Source organism: Heterodontus francisci, chromosome 24 (genome assembly GCF_036365525.1).
Source record: "Heterodontus francisci isolate sHetFra1 chromosome 24, sHetFra1.hap1, whole genome shotgun sequence".
Lineage (NCBI taxonomy): Eukaryota > Metazoa > Chordata > Chondrichthyes > Heterodontiformes > Heterodontidae > Heterodontus > Heterodontus francisci.
This window is the reverse complement of record NC_090394.1, coordinates 28894790-28914632: the sequence shown is the minus strand read 5'-3', so window position 1 is coordinate 28914632 and position 19843 is coordinate 28894790. Positions and strand designations below refer to the sequence as shown.

Here is a 19843-nt window from a genome sequence, read left to right as displayed (position 1 = left end):
ATTCTGTTTCTTTCTTATTTTTCACATTCTGCCTTTTTCTTACACCTTTTTGTTCCTTCTCTTGCTCTCTTTGTCCCTAATTTTCTTTGTTTTTCTCTTTCACTATTTTATTCTCTACATCATGCCCTTAATCTCACTTTCCCTCTCTATTTTTCTCTTTTGCCATTCACTTTCCTCTCTTCCTTTGTTTTACTCTGACTCTTTCTCTTTTTGTTTTTATTTATTTTGGTTTCATGCTCTCTTTCTCCTCTTCCTTTTCCACCCACAAAGATTTAGATGCGGACTCAAGATACTAAACCAGTAATCTTGTCCCTCCCTAAGTACTTTTTATGTTTTATCACGAGAGGGCTAAGAATTTGTTCGCGTAGCACTGCTTCAAAGCATTGCTACACGAACAAACTTTTAGCCCTCTAGTGATAAAACATAAAAAGTACTGCTTCAAAGCAGTGCTACGTAGGCTGTGCTGATTCCCCTGGGATAGACAACGCCACTGGCTGCTTCCTACGCAGGTATTGGCTGGTGGTGCTGTCTGCCCCAGGGGGATTAATGTAGTCTACATAGCACCTCTTTGAAGTACCTTGCTCTATGGCAGCGAGGCCTGGACAACATATGTCAGCCAAGAGCGACGTCTCAATTCATTCCATCTTCGCTGCCTCCGGAGAATACTTGGCATCAGGTGGCAGGACCGTATCTCCAACACAGAAGTCATCGAGGCAGCCAACATCCCCAGCTTATACACACTACTGAGTCAGTGGCGCTTGAGATGGCTTGGCCATGTGAGCCGCATGGAAGATGGCAGGATCCCCAAAGACACATTGTACTGCGAGCTCGCCACTGGTATCAGACCCACCGGCCGTCCATGTCTCCGCTTTAAAGACATCTGCAAACACGACATGAAATCCTGTGACATTGATCACAAGTCGTGGGAGTCAGTTGCCAGCGTTTGCCAGAGCTGGCGGGCAGCCATAATGAAGGGGAGAAAGTGTGGCGAGTCAAAGAGACTTAGTAGCTGGCAGGAAAAAAGACAGAAGCGCAAGGGGAGAGCCAACTGTGTAACAGCCCTGACAAACAAATTTCTCTGCAGCACCTGTGGAAGAGCCTGTCACTCTAGAATTGGCCTTTATAGCCACTCCAGGCGCTGCTTCACAAACCACTGACCACCTCCAGGCGCTTATCCATTGTCTGTCGAGATAAGGAGGCCAAAGAAGAACATAGCACCTCTTTGAAGTGACGCTACTCCATTTAATTCTTAGCCCAGAATTTCTTAACAACTAGCTGCATATCAGATACAGTGGCCTTGCACTGCAGTTTTACCTTGGGGATCATTGGTGAAACAGTTGCTAGGTATTTAGTTGGCTAATTGGATAATTCAGAAGTTTAGTTAAATATCAGAACCCTGAATGTCGGTAGTCATAAATCTGATGCCTGGTGTGTGCTTTAACAATTTAAAAAGTAGTCACCAAGGATTGTTGCATGATGGTAGCCAGTTGTTTATGCTGTGCCTTTGTCCAGGTGAAAAGTGGCAGGTTCTGCTGTGTAGCACAATAAATAAAGATCCTTTCAGCATAAGATGAACTGGCCAAGACTACAGTCAGAAAAAAACTACAAATAGCTGTGATACTGGGAAAAGATACTGATGCACACATTAAGAAAAACTGTGTGTGAGATTTGCGTGTGCTACATACTCGCTCTGTAATTAAATGATGTTCTCAGGGTTATGTGAACATAAATTTTGTGACCAGCATGTCATAACTGCAGAGCACGTGCATAGAGCTAGATTTTTCTTCCAACCTCCTCCTCCACTAAATTTGTATAATTAAACTTCAGTGGAAAGCATAAATCTTTTGGGGGAGATTATTTTAGTGAAAAGGCGAACACAGGTGCTAAATGGGTGCTGAGCTAATAAGACACTCCTGCTTGAAAATCTGGTTTTAGCACATAATTTTAGTCCTAATTGCTGAGTGCCATCATTTGAACTTGCCTACAGATGCTAAAACAGTCACCTGCAGGTGTAGCATTCGAGTATTGATTAGGCACAATTTTCATGGAGCAGTGTCGTGGGCACCATGCACCCTCTTCCACTGAAGGTGTGGAGTCTGCTGGCTGACACCTTAGGATGGCTCAGAGACCAGCTGAGAGGGCACACAGGTTCTCAGATGCAGCACTGGAAGTCCTGATAGACGAGGTCCAGAGAAGGAGGGATGTGCTGCACCTGCAGTGTCAGAAGAAGTCCACCTTGCCCTCCTGTCCTCTTCTGTAGCAGCTATTGCTGCTCTGCCTGGCCACATCTGCTCCCATTCTTCCAAAGGGGATCCATTGCAAGATGCTCATAACAAGCGCTCACTTTCTCCTGGGGACTCCTATAAGGTAGAGTAGCACAGTACTTACTCTTTTTAGGTGAGGTTCTGAGTAAATTTAGTTTAGTTTAGAGATACAGCACTGAAACAGGCCCTTCGGCCCACCGAGTCAGTGCCGACCATCAACCACCCATTTATACTAATCCTACACTAGTCCCATATTCCTACCACATCCCCACCTGTCCCTATATCTCCCTACCACCTACCTATACTAGGGGCAATTTATAATGGCCAATTTACCTACCAACCTGCAAGTCTTTTGGCTTGTGGGAGGAAACCCAAGCAGACACAGGGAGAACTTGCAAACTCCACACATTTCTGGAATAAATGTTGATAAATTGTTGGTAAAGTCTGACAAAATGTCCCAGAAAGTCTCCTGATTTTTTGATAGTCCTCTTTTAAACTAAAAAAGGGTAAACAAGAAATAGCTGTTTTGGACAGCCACTCTTCCTCATTGTTTAATGTAGACCCACTTAGACCGTCTCTTGTGTCTCGACAACCTGTGTTCCACAGACACCCCCAGTCCCTGTCAAAGCTGGCATGTCCTTTTTTCTTAATTTTTTAAACTGAGTTCATATTTGCTGGCCCAGTTAGTTACTTATTTTGTAAATTAATAGTTATTACTCCTTAAGTTACTTTTGTCTTAAGTGATGAAAATATAAGAAATGACTTGTGCCAGGCTCAGGAACGCATTCTATAGAAAAATATATATGTACCATAGATAAAACCTTTGTGGCCTCACTGAACTACTGATTTTCTGTCTTCAGTTATAGATTATTAGCAAACAAATTCTTCAGATCAGACAACTTGCCCCTGCAAGAGGGCAGATAATCAACTCCTAGTCCTCTGCTAATCTTTTAAAACTAACCAGTAGGTTTAGGAGTGTGACATGCATTATTGAAAAGTTTTAGCTTTCACCATACACATTTGAGGTGGTACGGTTTAGCATTATGTATGTCAGGGTTGTCCAACATACGGCCCGTGGGCCAAGATCCACCCACCAAAGGTTTCTATCCGGCCCGCGGCTGTATTTCAGAGGTGAGAAATTTCCCGTTGTCGTCGTCTTTCAAACTGGCTTTTTTTAAAAATCGCAAGTCAGTTCCATGTGAAAAGGTTGGACAACCCTGATGCATATTTTATACAGTTGTGTAGGAAAGTATAGTTATGTGATACTGGGTATAGTTGTGCAGTATATTGGATCCCAACATGCAAATTCACAGAGTGTTAGAACCGGGCTTCAAACGCTTGCTGAGTTTTGATCTTTCCTATTACACTATGAAAAGATGTACTGCTGAAGTAATGTGTTCACATCTTCCTCCCCACTCCAGGGCAAAATTGGAGAGCATCATTTTGGCAACTGTTGATGGGGAAATTGGCTGGGAGGTACCCAAGAAAGGAGAACAGGAATGAAATGCTTAATCTCTCCTTTTGTTTTATTTTTATTTTTATTTTTTCTTTATTTGTAAAATTTTCCCTACAGCAGTGACTGCACTTCAGAAGTACTTAATTCTCTTTAAAGCACTTTGGAACCTCCTAAGATTGAGAAAGGCACTATATAAATGCAAGTTCGTTCTTTGTTTCAAAGATGCAGATTTTTTTATAGTGTGCTGCATGAAAGTTAATGGGCTGGATTTTACGCCGGGCAGATGGGAGCTGGACGCCGACGTAAAGGTTGGTGGTGAACCCGCTTGTGCCTAGCCTGGGGATCTGTCCCGCATTTTATGGGTCCCCGGGCTTTAATTGTTCTGAGGTGGGACTTTCACCCGCTTGAGGGAGGAAGTCCCGCCTCACTGAGCTGTTGGCCAATCATTGGGTAGGCAGCTCTTAGTCCCAGCAGCGCCACCGGGAGCGGTGGCCACTGCTGGGACTGCAGCCCAGCCAAGGACATGGAGCCAGGACTGCAGGTAAGTTTGGGTTGCCTCGCTGGGGTAATCGGTCGGTCCCCAGCAAGGCAAGGGTGGTCGTTTGGGAGGAAAATGGGATTAGAATAGGTAGGTGCTTGATGGCCGGCACAGATACAATGGGCCGAAGGGCCTGTTTCTGTGCTGTATGACTCGGTGACTAAGCACCCCAAGGTCCCTTTGACCTTCTGTACTTCCTAGGAGCCTACCATCCATTGTATATTCCCTTGCCTTGTTAGTCCTCCCAAAGTGCATCACCTCACACTTCTCAGGATTAAATTCCATTTGTCATTGCTCTGCCCGTCTTAGCAGCCCATTTATATCGTCCTGTAATCTAAGGCTTTCCTCCTCACTATTTACACTACCAATTTTCATGTCATCCGCGAAGTTACTTATCATACCTCCTATATTCATATCTAAATCATTAATGTACACTACAAACAGCAAGGGTCCCAGGACCGATCCCTGCGGTACACCACTGGTCACAGGCTTCCACTCACAGAAACAACCCTCAACCATCACTCTCTGCCTCCTGCCACTAAACCAATTTTGGATCCAATTTGCCAAATTGCCCTGAATCCCATGGGCTCTTACCTTCTTAACCAATCTCCCATTAAGGGAAGGTAGTGGTGATGTTATTGGACTAGTAATCCAGAGCCCAGGCTAATGCTCTGGGGACATGGGTTCGAATTCCACCACAGCAGATGGTGAAATTTGAATTCAGTTAATAAATCTGGAATTAAAAGCTAGTCTCATGGTGATCATGAAATCATTATCGATTGTTGTAAAAACCCATCTGGTTCACTAATGTCCTTTAGGGAAAGAAATCTTCCATCCTTACTGGTCTGGCCTACATGTGACTCCAGACCCACAGCAATGTAGTTGACTCTTAAAATGCCTTGTGAAATGGCTGAACAAGCCACTCAGTTCAAGGGAAATTAGGGATGGGCAATAAATGCTGTCCTAGCCAGCAATGCCCATATCCCACAAACAAATAAAAAAAAACTGCGGGACCTTATCAAAAGCTTGTCCATAGATCACTGAAGGCAGCAGAACAGGTAGATAAGGTGGTTAGGAAGGCATACGGGATACTTGCTTTTATTAGCCAAGAGCGGGAAAATGGGATTAGATTAGATGGGTGTTCGATGGTTGGCGCAGACACGTTGGGCCGAAGGGCCTGTTTTTGTGCTGTATAACTCTATGACTCTCTTCAAATGTCCAGCATCAAATGAACAATAAAGCTGATCAAAAACTTTTAAGTAGCACTCAAAATCCTCTGCAATTACTCATTTACTCGCAGTCAGCTGGTCGCTGTTAGGAAAAGGCGTTAGTTCAAGTGCTAGCCACCAATATGCCGTGCAGGCATCTTAATGAGCACCAGGAGGCAATTTAAGTGGCAGTCAGCCCCTTAACAATCCTGTGGGTGGTCAATGCTATCACAAGCTTCAGGTCCTTTACCAGGATGGCTAAACCAGCATTTCAGCTTAAGACCCAACTTTGGCCACCTAGGAGGCTAAAGTATCCAGGGAAAGTTCCCCTGCCACCCGTGCCCACGCACCCCCCCACAGCCCCCCCCCCCCCAACCCCAGCACCACCCCTGGCTTCTGTTTACAAATGGATTGGAGGAGCATATTGGTGGAAATTACATGGTATTATCACAATCTCTCAGATTGTAATCACCATAGGTTAGATTTTATATAATAGTGCTCCTGACACAGATATTTGTGTAGCAGGAGCACTGAAGTGATTTTGTTTGAACAGAAGATATTGAGGAGTGATGTATTAGAGGCATATAAAATTTTAAAGGGGTGGGAGAGAGTACAGTATATAGGAATGGACCGTTTCCAGCGGTTGAGGGGCCTGGAACGGGGGACATAGAAGAATAAATACATTGTTGTGAGGCTGAGGAATGCAAATCTGAAGTTAGTGATTGAAGCAGAGACCTTGTCAATATTTAGAATAGGCTAGATAAGTGGTCCAAGGAAAGGGAAATAAAGGGATATGGGATCTGAGTAGGCATTTGGGATTAGGATTATTGCCCATGTGGAGAACAAGCAACGCTATGGACTGGTTGGGCTGAATGGTCTTCTTTTATGTTGTAAATTTTAAGCACATAATGAGTGCATAAATCACCACACTCAATATTCCATTTAGTTCTCTGGTGTGAATTATCACTTTTACCACCAGACAGTATCAGCTGCCCATTTTACACCCTGCCCGAATTTTGTCACTGGGAATAAAAATTGGACGGGTGTAAAACCGGCCGGGTGTAAAATGGGTGGCCAGCTTGCTTCCATCCATTCTTCCTGTGTCAACTACTAATTTGTAAGTGCGGCTGTTAACAAGGCTGTGGGAATATTTTCACCACACTGACTGCAGCGGTTCAATAAGAAGTCGCACCACCACCTTCTCGAGGAAACTAGGGATGGGTAATAAATGTCGGCCTTTTCAACAATGCCCAAATCCCGAGAATGAATGTGTTGTACTGTATAAGGATTGTTAATGAAGGCAGCTGAAGATCAATTTGATTCCTGCCAATGCAATCCAGAAATCTAGGGCAGCACAGTAGCGCAGAGGGCGGCGCAGTGGTTAGCACCACAGCCTCACAGCTACAGCGACCTGGGTTCAGTTCTGGGTCCTGCCTGTGCGGAGTTTGCAAGTTTTCCCTGTGACTGCGTGGGTTTCTGCCGGGTGCTCCGGTTTCCTCCCATAGCCAAAGACTTGCAGGTTGATAGGTAAATTGGCCATTGTAAATTGCCCCTCGTGTAGGTAGGTGGTAGGAGAATGGTGGGGATGTGGTAGGGAATATGGGATTAATGTAGGATAAATGGGTGGTTGTTGGTCGGCACAGACACGGTGGGCCGAAGGGCCTGTTTCAGTGCTGTATCTATAAAAACAAAAATCTGAGCTGAAACTTTGCTGTCAGATGTTACAGATCTGGTTTATTTTACTAATTTATCTAAAATATACATTGAGAATTAGTATACTAGTGACTGATCAATTTGGGCTTCTGGCTAGCTTCAATCATTTAAACCTTGAAGATATCAGTTACTAATGAATTCTGTTGTATTCTAATGCAGCTTCAGTAATTTAGTTGAAGGCTTTACATTTTAATTTGTTAATTGAGGCATAACAATTCTGGCATAATTATTCACCATAAGTCAATTTGCTATTAAAGATTTTAGTTTCATACTGAAGACAGGAAAACAAGTTCTATCACTATTGATGACATCCAATGATGGCAGTGATCTATTGATGACAAAAAATAAATGTGTGCCACAAAGAAAGCATTATTTTGCTCAATTTTCATTTTGGCTTTTTATCCTTCCTCCCCTAAAAAAATGGAATCTTTTTCTAAATATTTCCTTCCCTTTCACCTATAAATGCCAATTGACGTGCAATTTAAACCAATACTTTAGGCTTACCTATATTTGGTATTCAGAATTTGAGGCATATAAAGATTGACTGCATACTAATGCGCCCTCTGTTTTCAGTTGGGCAACATACTTAAGCATTCTGTTATCGCACTTAAAAACCATTACCTCCACATGTTATGTCTGCTTCTCCTGCCAGCTCTAAGCTACTTAACACAGGCTGTTAAAAGATCAAAGCTAGTAGGAACAGCATGCGCCATCAGACCTATTTCATTATAGCACACAAGCTGCACTGTGCAGACAACAAAAAATGCCACTGTCTTAATTTTGTCAGATGTTTATCAGTTGCCATAAGCAGCAGATGTTTGGGCCAAGTGCCAAATCCGACATTTGTGTTCTAAGTTGTTTACCAGACTCAACAACTTGAGTTTAGATGATACATGCTGGTTGACAAATCAGGAGAGAAACTATCATTGTGTGTAAAAAAAAAATGTTTGGCATATGAAATGCTTTATCAAAATTTTCTAAAGGAATATTCAAGTTAATTTTAAAACATTATATACGTGTGGCAGATTTTCCTGTTCCTGCCACCTAGACACAGCATACAGAGAAAAATAGGAGAGGAGGAGCATAGCCAGTAAAGGAGTCCAGCTGATTTTTCATCCATTTAAATTAATGGACAGAAAATTGGACAGGGTCCCTTACGGGTGTGTGATTTCTACCCACCTCCCCACTCACCCATGGTCCACCTGACTTTCCTCCATGCGAAACGCCCAACCATTCAAATACACTTGGGGACAAGAAAAGAATAATCTGCTCCATATCTTTCAGTAATATTTCTCTCAACCAAATAATTATACAGTTGCTACATTTACTCTGATATGTCCTCATCTGTCCTTGCAAGTCAGTTTGCAATTGTTTAGTCTGCCACAGTCCTTGCTGATGGTCTTCATTTCCCTCTGTGTGCCCAGTGTTTGGTCTGCTTGTGTGTTCCTCCCTCAAAAAATGTTGGAAGCAGGAGTGGAATAAATCTGTGTACAGAAATCTTGAGAACATTTCTGGATGTTCTGTAGAAGTCAGATCTTTACTTTTTAAAACTTCATTGCAAACATTTTGCTGTTAGGTTAGCTGTCTACAGAAGGAGGAAGCCGATGAAAGGGGTCGCTAACCCTTTAATGGTGCAAACTGCCCAGCAGTAGCTGTGTCTGCGAAGCAGCAACTAAATGAGTTATAACTGCATCTCTGACAAACTGTAAAAATGGGCACGGGGAACATGATGCCTATTAACCCGCCCGCATGGCTTCCAATGTAGGCAGCATTCAAACTTCATGCTGGCTGCTCATTTACATGATTGTAGCTTGTAGCCTGTTGAGTAGCTGCACACCTGAGCAGCGGGCGCAATATTGTGAGAGGCCGTCACAAGTTCAGGCTAACCTGTGCTGCTTGGAGCCAGCCTGCACCTCATAAAGGGGAGGTACATTTTGACTGTAGCAGGTCCTAGACATCATTGTAGCAGTGAATTCTCCCTGAGAAAGAAGCAAGAATAGCACAATATGGCAGGGAGCAAGCTCCAAGGTTCTCCGATGCAAGGCCTTAGTGCAGGAAGTGGACAGGAGGAGAGAGGTCCTGTATCCACAGGGGACCAGGAAGCCCACCAGACAGACACTGTGAAAGCAGTGACAGCAGATAGCTGCCACAGTCATTGTCACCAGTCCAGTCCCAAGGAACTGGATGCAGTACCACAAGAAGTTCAATGATATCAAACAAGTGGTCGAGTGATCAATGTAAGTGCAAATGCCATATCCTTACAACTGAACGACTAGCCTCACACACTGTTCAATGCACTAACCCCCTTCACTTACCTACCAGCAATCTCTATCAACCACAATTCATTTCTCACTTTCATAGCTCACCCTCACTCGCTTAGAACTGCTGCAAGCCCCATATCCACATCTCACAGTTTGCACGCATTTCCAGATATTCAGCCATGACAGGCACATCACCTAACCAGACTGCAGCACATTCATTGACCCACTTCGCTTTCTTTTGCAAGTCAAGGTGGTGCACAACCACAGGCAGCAGCACATAACTGGCGGGGAACAGCCACGGCTACATGTCCTCACCTCAATGGAGGAGACAGTGGTCACCGTCATTGGAGTGGTCATGACTGAGGCCGTGGCCAGTGGCAGTGCTGAAAGCATCGAAGATAATGGTATGCTCATACTTAACCATCCTTCTCACGTCCCACCTGCCCTACATCCCACAATCTCTTCTGATATACAAGCTGCAGATGGTGTAAACATGCACCTCTTGCTTTCCCGCAACCCCTCACCACTTCCCTACCCTTGTACCTTTCTTCTGTCAGCTACCCAAGAACAGCCACCTGGCCAGGCAGTGATGCAGGGACAAGTTGTGGAAGAGGAAGAAGTGACTGATGTTATGAACGCTGGACCTTGTAACTTTTAAAATTCACAATTTTTTGAGACATAATCATAAGTTCAAGGTGGAGTCCGGAAAGTCAGGTGACCTCAGGTCCGCTCTGCGAAATGTTACCAGAACAACAGAGAATACAAATCAAAGACTGTCTTCTGAAAAACAGAGACTACCGCCATTAACAACTGAAGAACAATGGGTTTTGCCCTCCCAGATGTTCGAGTCATAAAACAAGGAGTCGGTAATTCAGAAAATCTAAATGCTGCCAGGCAACTGTTATGTCTTCTGGTTCGCATAAGTTAGAAATAATCATACTTTAGACTTGGACATGCTGGAGCTCTTTGTTTATTTCATACAGCTCACCATGCTCCCCTAAAGCAGTTTAGTATTACACATCACATGACTGCAGCACAGCAGTAAATGTAGCCCCCAAAACACACTTACATATAACAATTAGTTCCTAGCTATTTAGTTCCTAGCTCTTTATGAATAATGTTACAATATATAACAGTAATTGTTAACATCTGGGAACAATGGATGGCCCAAGAGACTTTGTGAAACTAGACTTCTGGACTTTGCATTTTGGAGCAGAACAGTAAGCTATTGACTTCTGAGTCCAGATAAATTTAACAGATTTTTTGAAGGCAAACAGGCTGTAAGAGAAGAAACCCAGAGGATGTAAGAAGAGAAAGCAATGGTTGTAGCCTTAAGGCAGGATGGAAGAAGGGAACTCAGCAGTTGCAGCTTCACTGAGAAGGAACCAGCAGTGGCAGCTCAAGAGGGAGAGAGAGGAGACACCTGCTATTGGAAGCCTTTTACAGTAAAGGACTGCGAAGACTTGAACCTGTTGTGAGTCAAAGCTTGTGGAGGAGGAGAAGAACAGCAGGATCACCATGAAACGTCTTATTTACGGACGTCCAGGTCGGAAGTGCTCGGAGAAGATAGCAAAGAGAACGTTGATTTTTCAAATAATGTAGGAAATGCAACCCTTTGCAACTGGGAGGAGTTTGGGACTTTTAGCCACAATGGATTTCGTCATTGGAACAGACTATGTAATGTATAAGTGTGGTGTGAAGTTTTCACGTATTTTTAACAAGTAAAGAAAATACTTTTCTTTGTAATTTGGGGTATTAGCGACTTATAAAGTACTATTCAGTTAATTGAAGATTTCTTTCAATTTAGTTGTTATAACAAAAGTCTTAAAACATGAAATAAAAACAAGAAATGCTGGAAATACTCAGCAGGTCTGGCAGCGTCTGTGGAGAGAGAAGCAGAATTAGGTCAGGTTTCAGGTCAGGGACCCTTCATCAGAACTGCTTCTCTCTCTACAGATGCTGCCCGACCTGCTGAGTATTTTCAGCATCTCTTGTTTTTATTTCAGATTTCCAGCATCTGCAGTATTTTGCTTTTATTTATCTTAAAACATGAAATCTTGTGTTATTCTTGAAATTAGTCCGGGGGTTCAAATCTTATATCTTTCACATTAACAATCTCACTGAGGTCATAACATTGATGATAACATAGGAAATAGGAGCAGGAGTAGACCATTCAATCCCTCTAGCTTGTTCTGCCATTCAGTACGGTCATGGCTGATCATCTCCACTTTCCTGCGCACTTCCCATATCCCTTGTATCCCTGAGAGATGAAAAATCTATCGAACTCTGTCTCAAATATACTCAATGATAAAGCATCCACAACCTTTTGGGGTAGACAATCCCAAAGATTCACAACCCTCTCAGTGAATAAACTTCTCCTCATTTCAGTTCTAACTTTGTATCATCAGCAAACTTACATACATTTCTTTCAGTCTTTTGTCTAAGTCATTAATATAGATTGTAAATAATTGAGGCCCCAGCACAGATACTTGGCAGAGAAGGAAAGAAAAGGAAGCAAATCCTGCACTCCGTATCCAATACCTTGTGGGACGTCCTGTCCCATGTGCCCAAAGATCTACGGGTCAAAAATCAGCCTCTTCAGTCGCTGAAGACCCATGGCAGAAATCGCGACCTTGAGTAGGCATCATCCTCAAATCGAGGGACAGCCGACAACAATGATTGATATTTGAGGCATACCACTAGTCAGTCTGCCAATTTAAAAATCCACATTTATTCCTACTCTCTGTTTCCTGTCCGTTAACAAATCCTCCATCAATGGTAATATATTACCACCATCTTAGGATTCAACATCACTTTCCCACCCACTCGCCATATCCCTTCATTCCATGGGAGATCAAAAATCTGTCTATCCCAGCCTTAAATGTATTCAATGATGGAGCATCCACAGCCCTCTGGGGTAATTCCCTGTTTTCTCGCTCTCTCCTCTCTTGAATAGCACTCTTATCTTTGCTAACTTCCAATCTGCTGAGAGAATTTTGGAGAATTAGAAATCAGTGCATCCATTATCTCTCAAGCTACCTTTTTTAGAACCCTAGGATATAGGCCATCAAGTCCAGGGGATTTATCAGCTTTTAGTCCCTTAAATTTCTCCAATACTTTTTCTCTGCTGATATTAATTACCTTAATTTCCTCACGCTCATTAGCCCCTTGGTTTCCCTCTGTTCCTAATGTGTCTTGTGTGTCTTCTACTGTGAAGACAGACGCAAAATATTTGTTCAACATCTCTGCCATTTCCCCATTCTGCCTGATAATTTCTCCTGTCTCTGCCTCTAAGAGTTAACATTTATGTGATGAAGAAATACTATCACCCACTATCACCTGAAGCCACCAGCTGAAATATTGATCCTGCACGTACTTTAGAGGGTAGCTTAGAGGTGGTTTCTGCACATGGTGAGACACCAGGCATGAGTGACCTGCAGCAATGGCAGAGGGAAAGGATAGCGCAGGTGCCAGCTCACAGAAGGTCAAGTTCAGGAACAGGTTCTGCTCCAGCGGATTCAGATGAGGACATTAATGGAGTGGCGTACGGAAAAAGGTTAATGGGTCTGCACACACAAATACTTGGTGCGTTGTCAGGCCTGCCAAAAAGCCTGTGGTCACTGTCAAGCAGCATGGAGGAGGCCGGCACCAACCTTGTGTATGGCTTTGCGTAGAGTTTGGAGCCCATCGTTTCCAAGTTGGAATTGGTGGCCAACTCCACACTTGTGGACTCAATTATGATGCACTGTCTAATGACTGATGTCTCAGGTTCCATTGCAGCACAAGCAGAAACTACTCAACGTCTGGGTGCTGCAGTGGAAGCTCAGGCTAAAGTCATACAAGCTCAGCTTGCTGCCATGAATGATCAGACTGTGCACCACCATTGCTGCAGATACCAATGTTCAAAGGGGCTCGCAGTATCTTACAGCAGACCAGCAATCTGTCTTCCAATAAGATTTCTGAAGCTCCACCCGGGGAGAATAGCAATGGCATAGTGGTGCACAAACCTGCTGTCCGCTCTCAGGATGACAGCATTCGTCTTCCCACCAGTGCCACTCCAATAGTGCCCTTGCTGTTGCCTAGCAGTCAGCCAGCCCAGACTGCTGGAGCTTATGCTGAGATGGTGCAGTCCAAAGCCGGGCCTTCTAGGGCTGGAGCAATGCGAGGACATCCAGCAAGGCCTTCTGCAGACCACTTCCCCCCCACCCCCCCATTAAAAGTCAGCAACTTTCCACCAGCCATGCTGCAGCCACTGAAGTAGCACTGCATAGGAGCGCTAGGAAAAGGCAGACTGATGATAGATACCATTTGTATGGAATATTGGATGGTTTGATTGATAAAGTTGGTTTGGAATGTTTGTGGTGCCTTTTATTTCGGTATTAACTTTTCTGCGGTTCTATAATTCATTGTGGCAAAAGGACACTGTGATGGTCAGTAACAGAGGGAAAGTAAAGTGTAGAACTGTTGATAAATGGGGAATTTGGTTGCATTCACTGGATCTGCAATTGGATGAGCTGATCACCAACAACCCAACCGCAAAGGGGCTGTCTTGCTTGCCTCCTCCTCCTCCTCCTCAAATGCTTGCCGTGTACCTGGTGGCAAGGGCTGTGCCTTCTTGATGGCGTGGTTGTACAGGATGCAGCAGGCTATGATGAATCATGAGACACACTCTGGCAAGTACTGCAGGGCTGTAGCAGAATTGTCAAGACAGCAAAAATGTTGCTTAGGCACCCCAATGATCAGCTCGATGACATTTCATGTGGCAGCATGGCTTTCGTTATATGCATGCTGTCCACGTGTGCGTAGGTTGGGCATCGGAGTCATGAGTCCTTGTCGCTGAGTAGCCGCCCTCTGGTTTCTTATGGTGGCTCAAATGCTGATGGTACAGCGGACTAGCACAAAATAAAGGCTTCTTGACTGCTGTCAGGCATTGAGCTTCATAATTCTCTGAATATAGCTGCACATCAGCTGAACATTGATGGAGTGGAACCCTTTGTGGTTGCAGTACATCTCTGAATTTACACGCGATGCCCACAAAGTGGCGTGCATGCAGTCATTGGCATCCTGCACCATGGGAAGCCCCCTGTCCTGGCGAAGCCACATGCTTGCTTCACCTGCTTCTCAGGAAAGAGGGAATGCAATGTATTCCCCTCTCTTTGCCTACAGAGCATCAGTGACCTCCCTTATACAGCAGTGGATGACAAACTGCGAGATTTTTACCTGGTCAGGCGTGGAAGGAGCCCGATGCAGAGAAGTTGAAGGCAACAGTCATTTTCACAGTCACTGGCAGTGCTGTTTTTGTCCTGCTATGAGGTTGCATGTCTGGCAGATTTCAGTGAGCACCTCCTTAATGCCATGGAGACAGCACACACTTCCTCACTGAGATTGTTATCGGAGAAATGCTCCCTGAAAATCCTAGGTGGATATGGCCTCCTGCTGAGAGCCCTTCTCCCCCTCCTCATCCTCCTCCCCCTTCAAGCAGGTTTTCCTCTTCTGCGTCAATTCTCCTCATTCTCCCTGTCATGCTGCAGGCCAAAAGCGGTAAAAGCTACAGCACCCATGACCTACACAAGTGTTGTGAGCAGAACCCTTGGAGTGAGAACCAAGGTCTTCACTACGTGACACACCACTCCCTGTAGACTTTAGCAGCTTTAAGTAACAGTACCACCAAACACATTTACCAACTCAGCAACAGCCAGCAGAAATCAATCAGCAGCTAAGCTAAAAATGGTTGACGATCCCTTTAAATATCGCTGGTGGGGGTGTCCTTCCCATTGTTCAGTTGTACAAGGTAAAGAGAGGGTGTTAGCTGAAACGTTGAGGTCGAAAATGGCGCTGCTAGCATCAAGTCAGCGTTACACGCTGACTAATGCCACAATCTGCCTACGCTGTATACTTCTGCCGCACAGTCCTGGCATATTTCATAACTTTTTTTAATGTTAATGCGTGTTAATGATGCTGAAACTTACGGAAAATGGTGACAGTAGGAGAAAAGGGTAACTGTTGGAAAATCGGATTCAAACATATATCACAAAATATCGCAGTTATATTGTAGCCTAGAAATTTGAACTGTATTATGTTAAAACTTTATGAATTGTGCTTTCATATGCCATTTATAGTTTGCTTCTGTCATGTGTACATCCAAAGGTATTGAAGTTTACAGTTACATAAGGACTTTATAAATTCGGACTGTATTTTCTGAATTATTTCCTGTACAAACCTGCCTAGTGAACTTGTTCATTTCATTATTGCTGGATCCATTTCTCTGGAGAAAGAATTTGATGCATAACATTTTAAATATATCATGTCACAGACTGACAAAAACAAAGTAGTGTTGGCTGAAGGAGCATGTATTCTAAATTTGTACCAAAGTACTTGTAAAATACAGACAGAGATCAATCTCCATTGAACACCTTTCTGTCATTCTGTGCTGTCTAGGTTACCAGATTTCTTGGGAGATATATAACAGAAATGAAAGTCGTTTGAGCCACAAATTGTCAAATACAACACGTGAATACAAGGTAACAGGACTTAGTTCCCTTACTACCTACAGTATTGAAGTGGCAGCCATGACAGCTGCTGGAACTGGAGTTGTGACATTATCTACCATCTCATCTGGAGTACCACCAGGTAAGACATCCTTTTATTGTAATAACGGTGTAGTTGGCATAGCAATCTTAACTTACTCATGACTGGAGCCTTTCAATTGGTTAAGATTTATTAACAAATAAGAACATAACTAGGGTTCTATGCTGCTCAAGTTACAAGAATTTTAGATCAATTCCTTTCACTAATGTAATAACCTGCTTGCCTTCCCGTCAGTGCTCAAGGTGAAACGAAAGGAAAATAAAAGGGATGACATTGTGTATTAATCTTTTCTGTTTTCAGAACTCCCAGGTGCTCCATCTAACCTTGTGATCTCAAATATCAGTCCTCGATCAGCTATGCTGCAGTTCCGACCAGGGTTTGATGGGAAAACATCCATCTCAAAATGGATAGTGGAAGGACAGGTCTGTGGCACATTTTTAAATGTGGTACTATGCAAAACACACACATTTTCAGCTATAGCACAAACCCCAGCACATTTCTATCAAGCAAATCAATGGAGAGTGAGTAGAAATCTGAGTATGAACTTTAAACTATGATTAAACCTTTTTGCATTTTGCTTGAACAAATCATAAGCTCTCCTACCTACAAGTTGAGCTTTCTAACTGACTGGTAGATCTACCAGCTAACAGAACTGCTTTGAGCTATATTTGCCCTCGATATTTGGAAGAAATCTTTCTTATCCTGTGATGCTATTATAAACAAATGGCCAAGTTTGTACAGGATGCTGTGCAGCACAGCTTTTTCACTGAATCTGTGAAAAGAAAATCTCAATCTGCTTAAAATGCTAGAAACTACATAAAGGCAGGAAAGTTTTACATTCCATTGACTCCTGCTGTCAAGGTTTACTTGGGGGTGCACTACAAATTTATAACCAATCTGAGGAAGTATCAGACCACACTGTTTCATAAGGTAATCTTTTCTTTATTTGGAAAAAAAAGGTTCAGATACACATCAAGTTGTGATTCATGTTTAGGATTGAAGTGCTTTTACACTATAGCAGTAAGTTCAGAGTTACTTGGAACCAGAACCCATTAACTGCCGTTGAAACAAATTTCTCAGCTGCACTAGTCTTAGGAATGGCTTCTGGGGTTTGCAATTTCCCCCAGGTCAGGAGCTGATTTGTTTAATGCCAATTTTTAAATCGATGAATCTGCTATCACTCAGGAAGTGATATCACTCAACAAACAGAAAAAAAATTACACATTCTGTTTTCTGCTAATAATAAATTTATGCTGCAATCATTTTCTTAAGTGAGAACAGCAACAGTAACAACTTAACATTTATATAGTACTCTTCACAAAATACCATTTTGTCAGAGAGAAAGAACTTGCATTTATATAGCACATTATCAAGTCCTCAAAATGTCAAAAAGCACTTCACAACCAATGAATTATTTTTGAAGTGTTGTCAGCGTTGTTACATAGGCAAATGTGGCAGCTAATTGCACACAGTAAAGTGCTCAGCAGGCAGCAAATGAAATGAATGACAGGTTCATTTGCATTTTCCTTCATGCTTTTAGTTGGTAGAGGAGACATGTGGACAAGGAGCAAGAAGTAAAGAAGCTTGGGAGACACAGAAGGCGCAACCTGAGTTAACCTTTTGAAGGTGGAGAAAGGGAGATAGTGAGGTGATGTGGTTCTGGAAGAGAGTTCCAGAGATCACCGAACCATGGCTGCAGATCTATTTCTGATGAAGGAGCGGAGGGGAAGGGGAGTAACAGTAATTTAGACTCAGAGAAATGGTACTTATGGATTGGGAGATATGATTAGAGAAGATTACCCGACAATGTGGGTGATTTGGCTTTAGGAATAAGAAGAATTTTAAAACAAAAACAGAAAATGCTGGAATCACACACAGGTCAGGCAGCATCTGTTGAAAGAATATGAGTGAAAAATTCCTCTCCATAGCACTGCCTCCGGCATTCACTCTTATGAAGGGCACTCACACTGGCAACCCCAGCATGCGCTAAAGCTATGAATAAATGTTATCCTGATATTACACAGCCCAACCAATTGATGTGAGATCAGGTTGTCAAATTTGGATTACACCAATCCAGGCAATGAATTCATCAATCACTCAGCAAACAGCAAGCTTTAAGCTGCAAGGTGGGTCCTGCAGTAGCATTCCTTAACATCATCCTCAATGTTCTCAGCGATGCCAGATGCCACGGTCGTTGTTGCACCCAGCCCCATGATGCAGCGAACCATCTCTTCTGTAGGGCTCAGGAGATGCAGGGCTCCTTGTCCCCTGCCGGTTCTGATCTGTTCCCTTCTATTGTGTGCTACCTTATTCTGCGAGAGAAGACAGAACGTCAGTGGTTGTGTTTGGGGATGTGCATGCCATAGCTGAAGGTATGTGTAGACAGCGAGAGGTGGGTGTGAGCCTGGCAGCATTGTTAGATGTGTGAGGGTGAGGTGGAGTACTTGGATGTTAGGCATAAGCCCTGAGTGCCAAGAAGTGCTGCTACCTGAGTAATTGGGGTGTAGTGCATTGAACAATGTGAGAGGCTGGTGGTGTGGTAGTTAGGAGATATCATGTGAAGATGCATTCACTGACCTGACCACCCATGTGAGGTCATTATTCTTCTTGTGGCACTGTTGTCAGGTCCTTGGGTACAGACTCTGGGAGTTGACCTCCCTGGCCACCTGCACCTACTCCCTTGTGAGCCTCCTGGTCCCAGCAGAACCATGGCATCTCTCATGCTCACCTTTGCCACTAATGCCTCCAGCACCGCATTCGTCACCCTAGAGCCCTCTTTCTGCCAAGTGTTTCATTTTCCATTTTTATATTCCAGCAATATTATTCAATTCAGCTTCCCTTTAAGATCAGAGTGCTAACTGAACCAGGTGCTCCCCTTGCTGAGCATAGAGATTTCTTCTCAGTCCCATGCTACTATCAAGTAAATGAGTTGGGAGCACCAGGTTTGCATGATGTCCACCTCTAACAAAACTGGTGCAGGCAGGTCACAAAGTACAATGACAGAGCCCAAAAAGTGTGGCAGACATTTTTAGCCCTCCCTGTGAAACAAAATTTTGGATATCAAACCGTTCCTGAGTTTTTTTTTCTCGTCTGCTTTTCTTCTATTGCCTCTTTACCTCCTTATGTCAGATCTACTTCTGGCCCTGCAGCATGTAGAGGATTCGTGAGATTGGGAGCAAAGGGAAAGAGGATCTTTTTGCTCTCTGTTGCTCGGACATAGAAAGGCAAACTCGAAATGCTGAGAGCTACTTCAGAGAGAAACTGGAAGAAGTTTCTCTTGCTTCACTGCCATATGTGTTAACCCTGTTGTATTAGGCGAAACCCCTCTACAAAGCACTGTAGTACAAACAGGAAATTCCTGGTGCTGATACGTGAAGATTAGGGAAAATCACAAGCATGCTGGCAATGCAGATTTACAGTTACTCCCCAGACATTAACTGAAGATTAGCAGCACCAAGGTCTGACCATGATATCAAGAGGCCCTCTTCACTTAGAGGGGGAAAATACCTGACTCATCCAGAAATTATGTACCTTTTCTCAGCTAAATTGAAGAAGTTACTTGGTAGCAAATATGGAGAAATCCAATATTTAATTCTTTGGATATTAGCAATATGTAGGAAAAAAGATTATTACTCAAATTGTTTGTGTATAATCTGCAAAAAATAAGTGTTTATTTGAACTTGGAATTCTACCTAGAATATAAAACCAGAGCTGCAAATTAACTTCCCTATCTGGATAATGACTTTTCTATGGTTTCATTGTCTATCTATCTATCTATCTATATCTTTGGCCTCCTTATCTCGAGAGACAATGGA

The 19843-nt window shown here is 43.4% G+C and overlaps 1 protein-coding gene across 3 annotated transcripts in view; it reads left to right on the top strand.

The window, feature by feature from the left end:
• Window positions 1–19843, top strand: part of sdk1a (sidekick cell adhesion molecule 1a) — a 973689-nt gene that overhangs the window by 759936 nt on the left and 193910 nt on the right. For all 3 annotated transcript variants that reach the window (XM_068055814.1, XM_068055813.1, XM_068055815.1), the window contains exons 21-22: window positions 15879–16070; window positions 16329–16450. In XM_068055814.1, the coding sequence (XP_067911915.1) occupies window positions 15879–16070; window positions 16329–16450 (314 nt within the window). The remainder of the gene's footprint in view (window positions 1–15878; window positions 16071–16328; window positions 16451–19843) is intronic.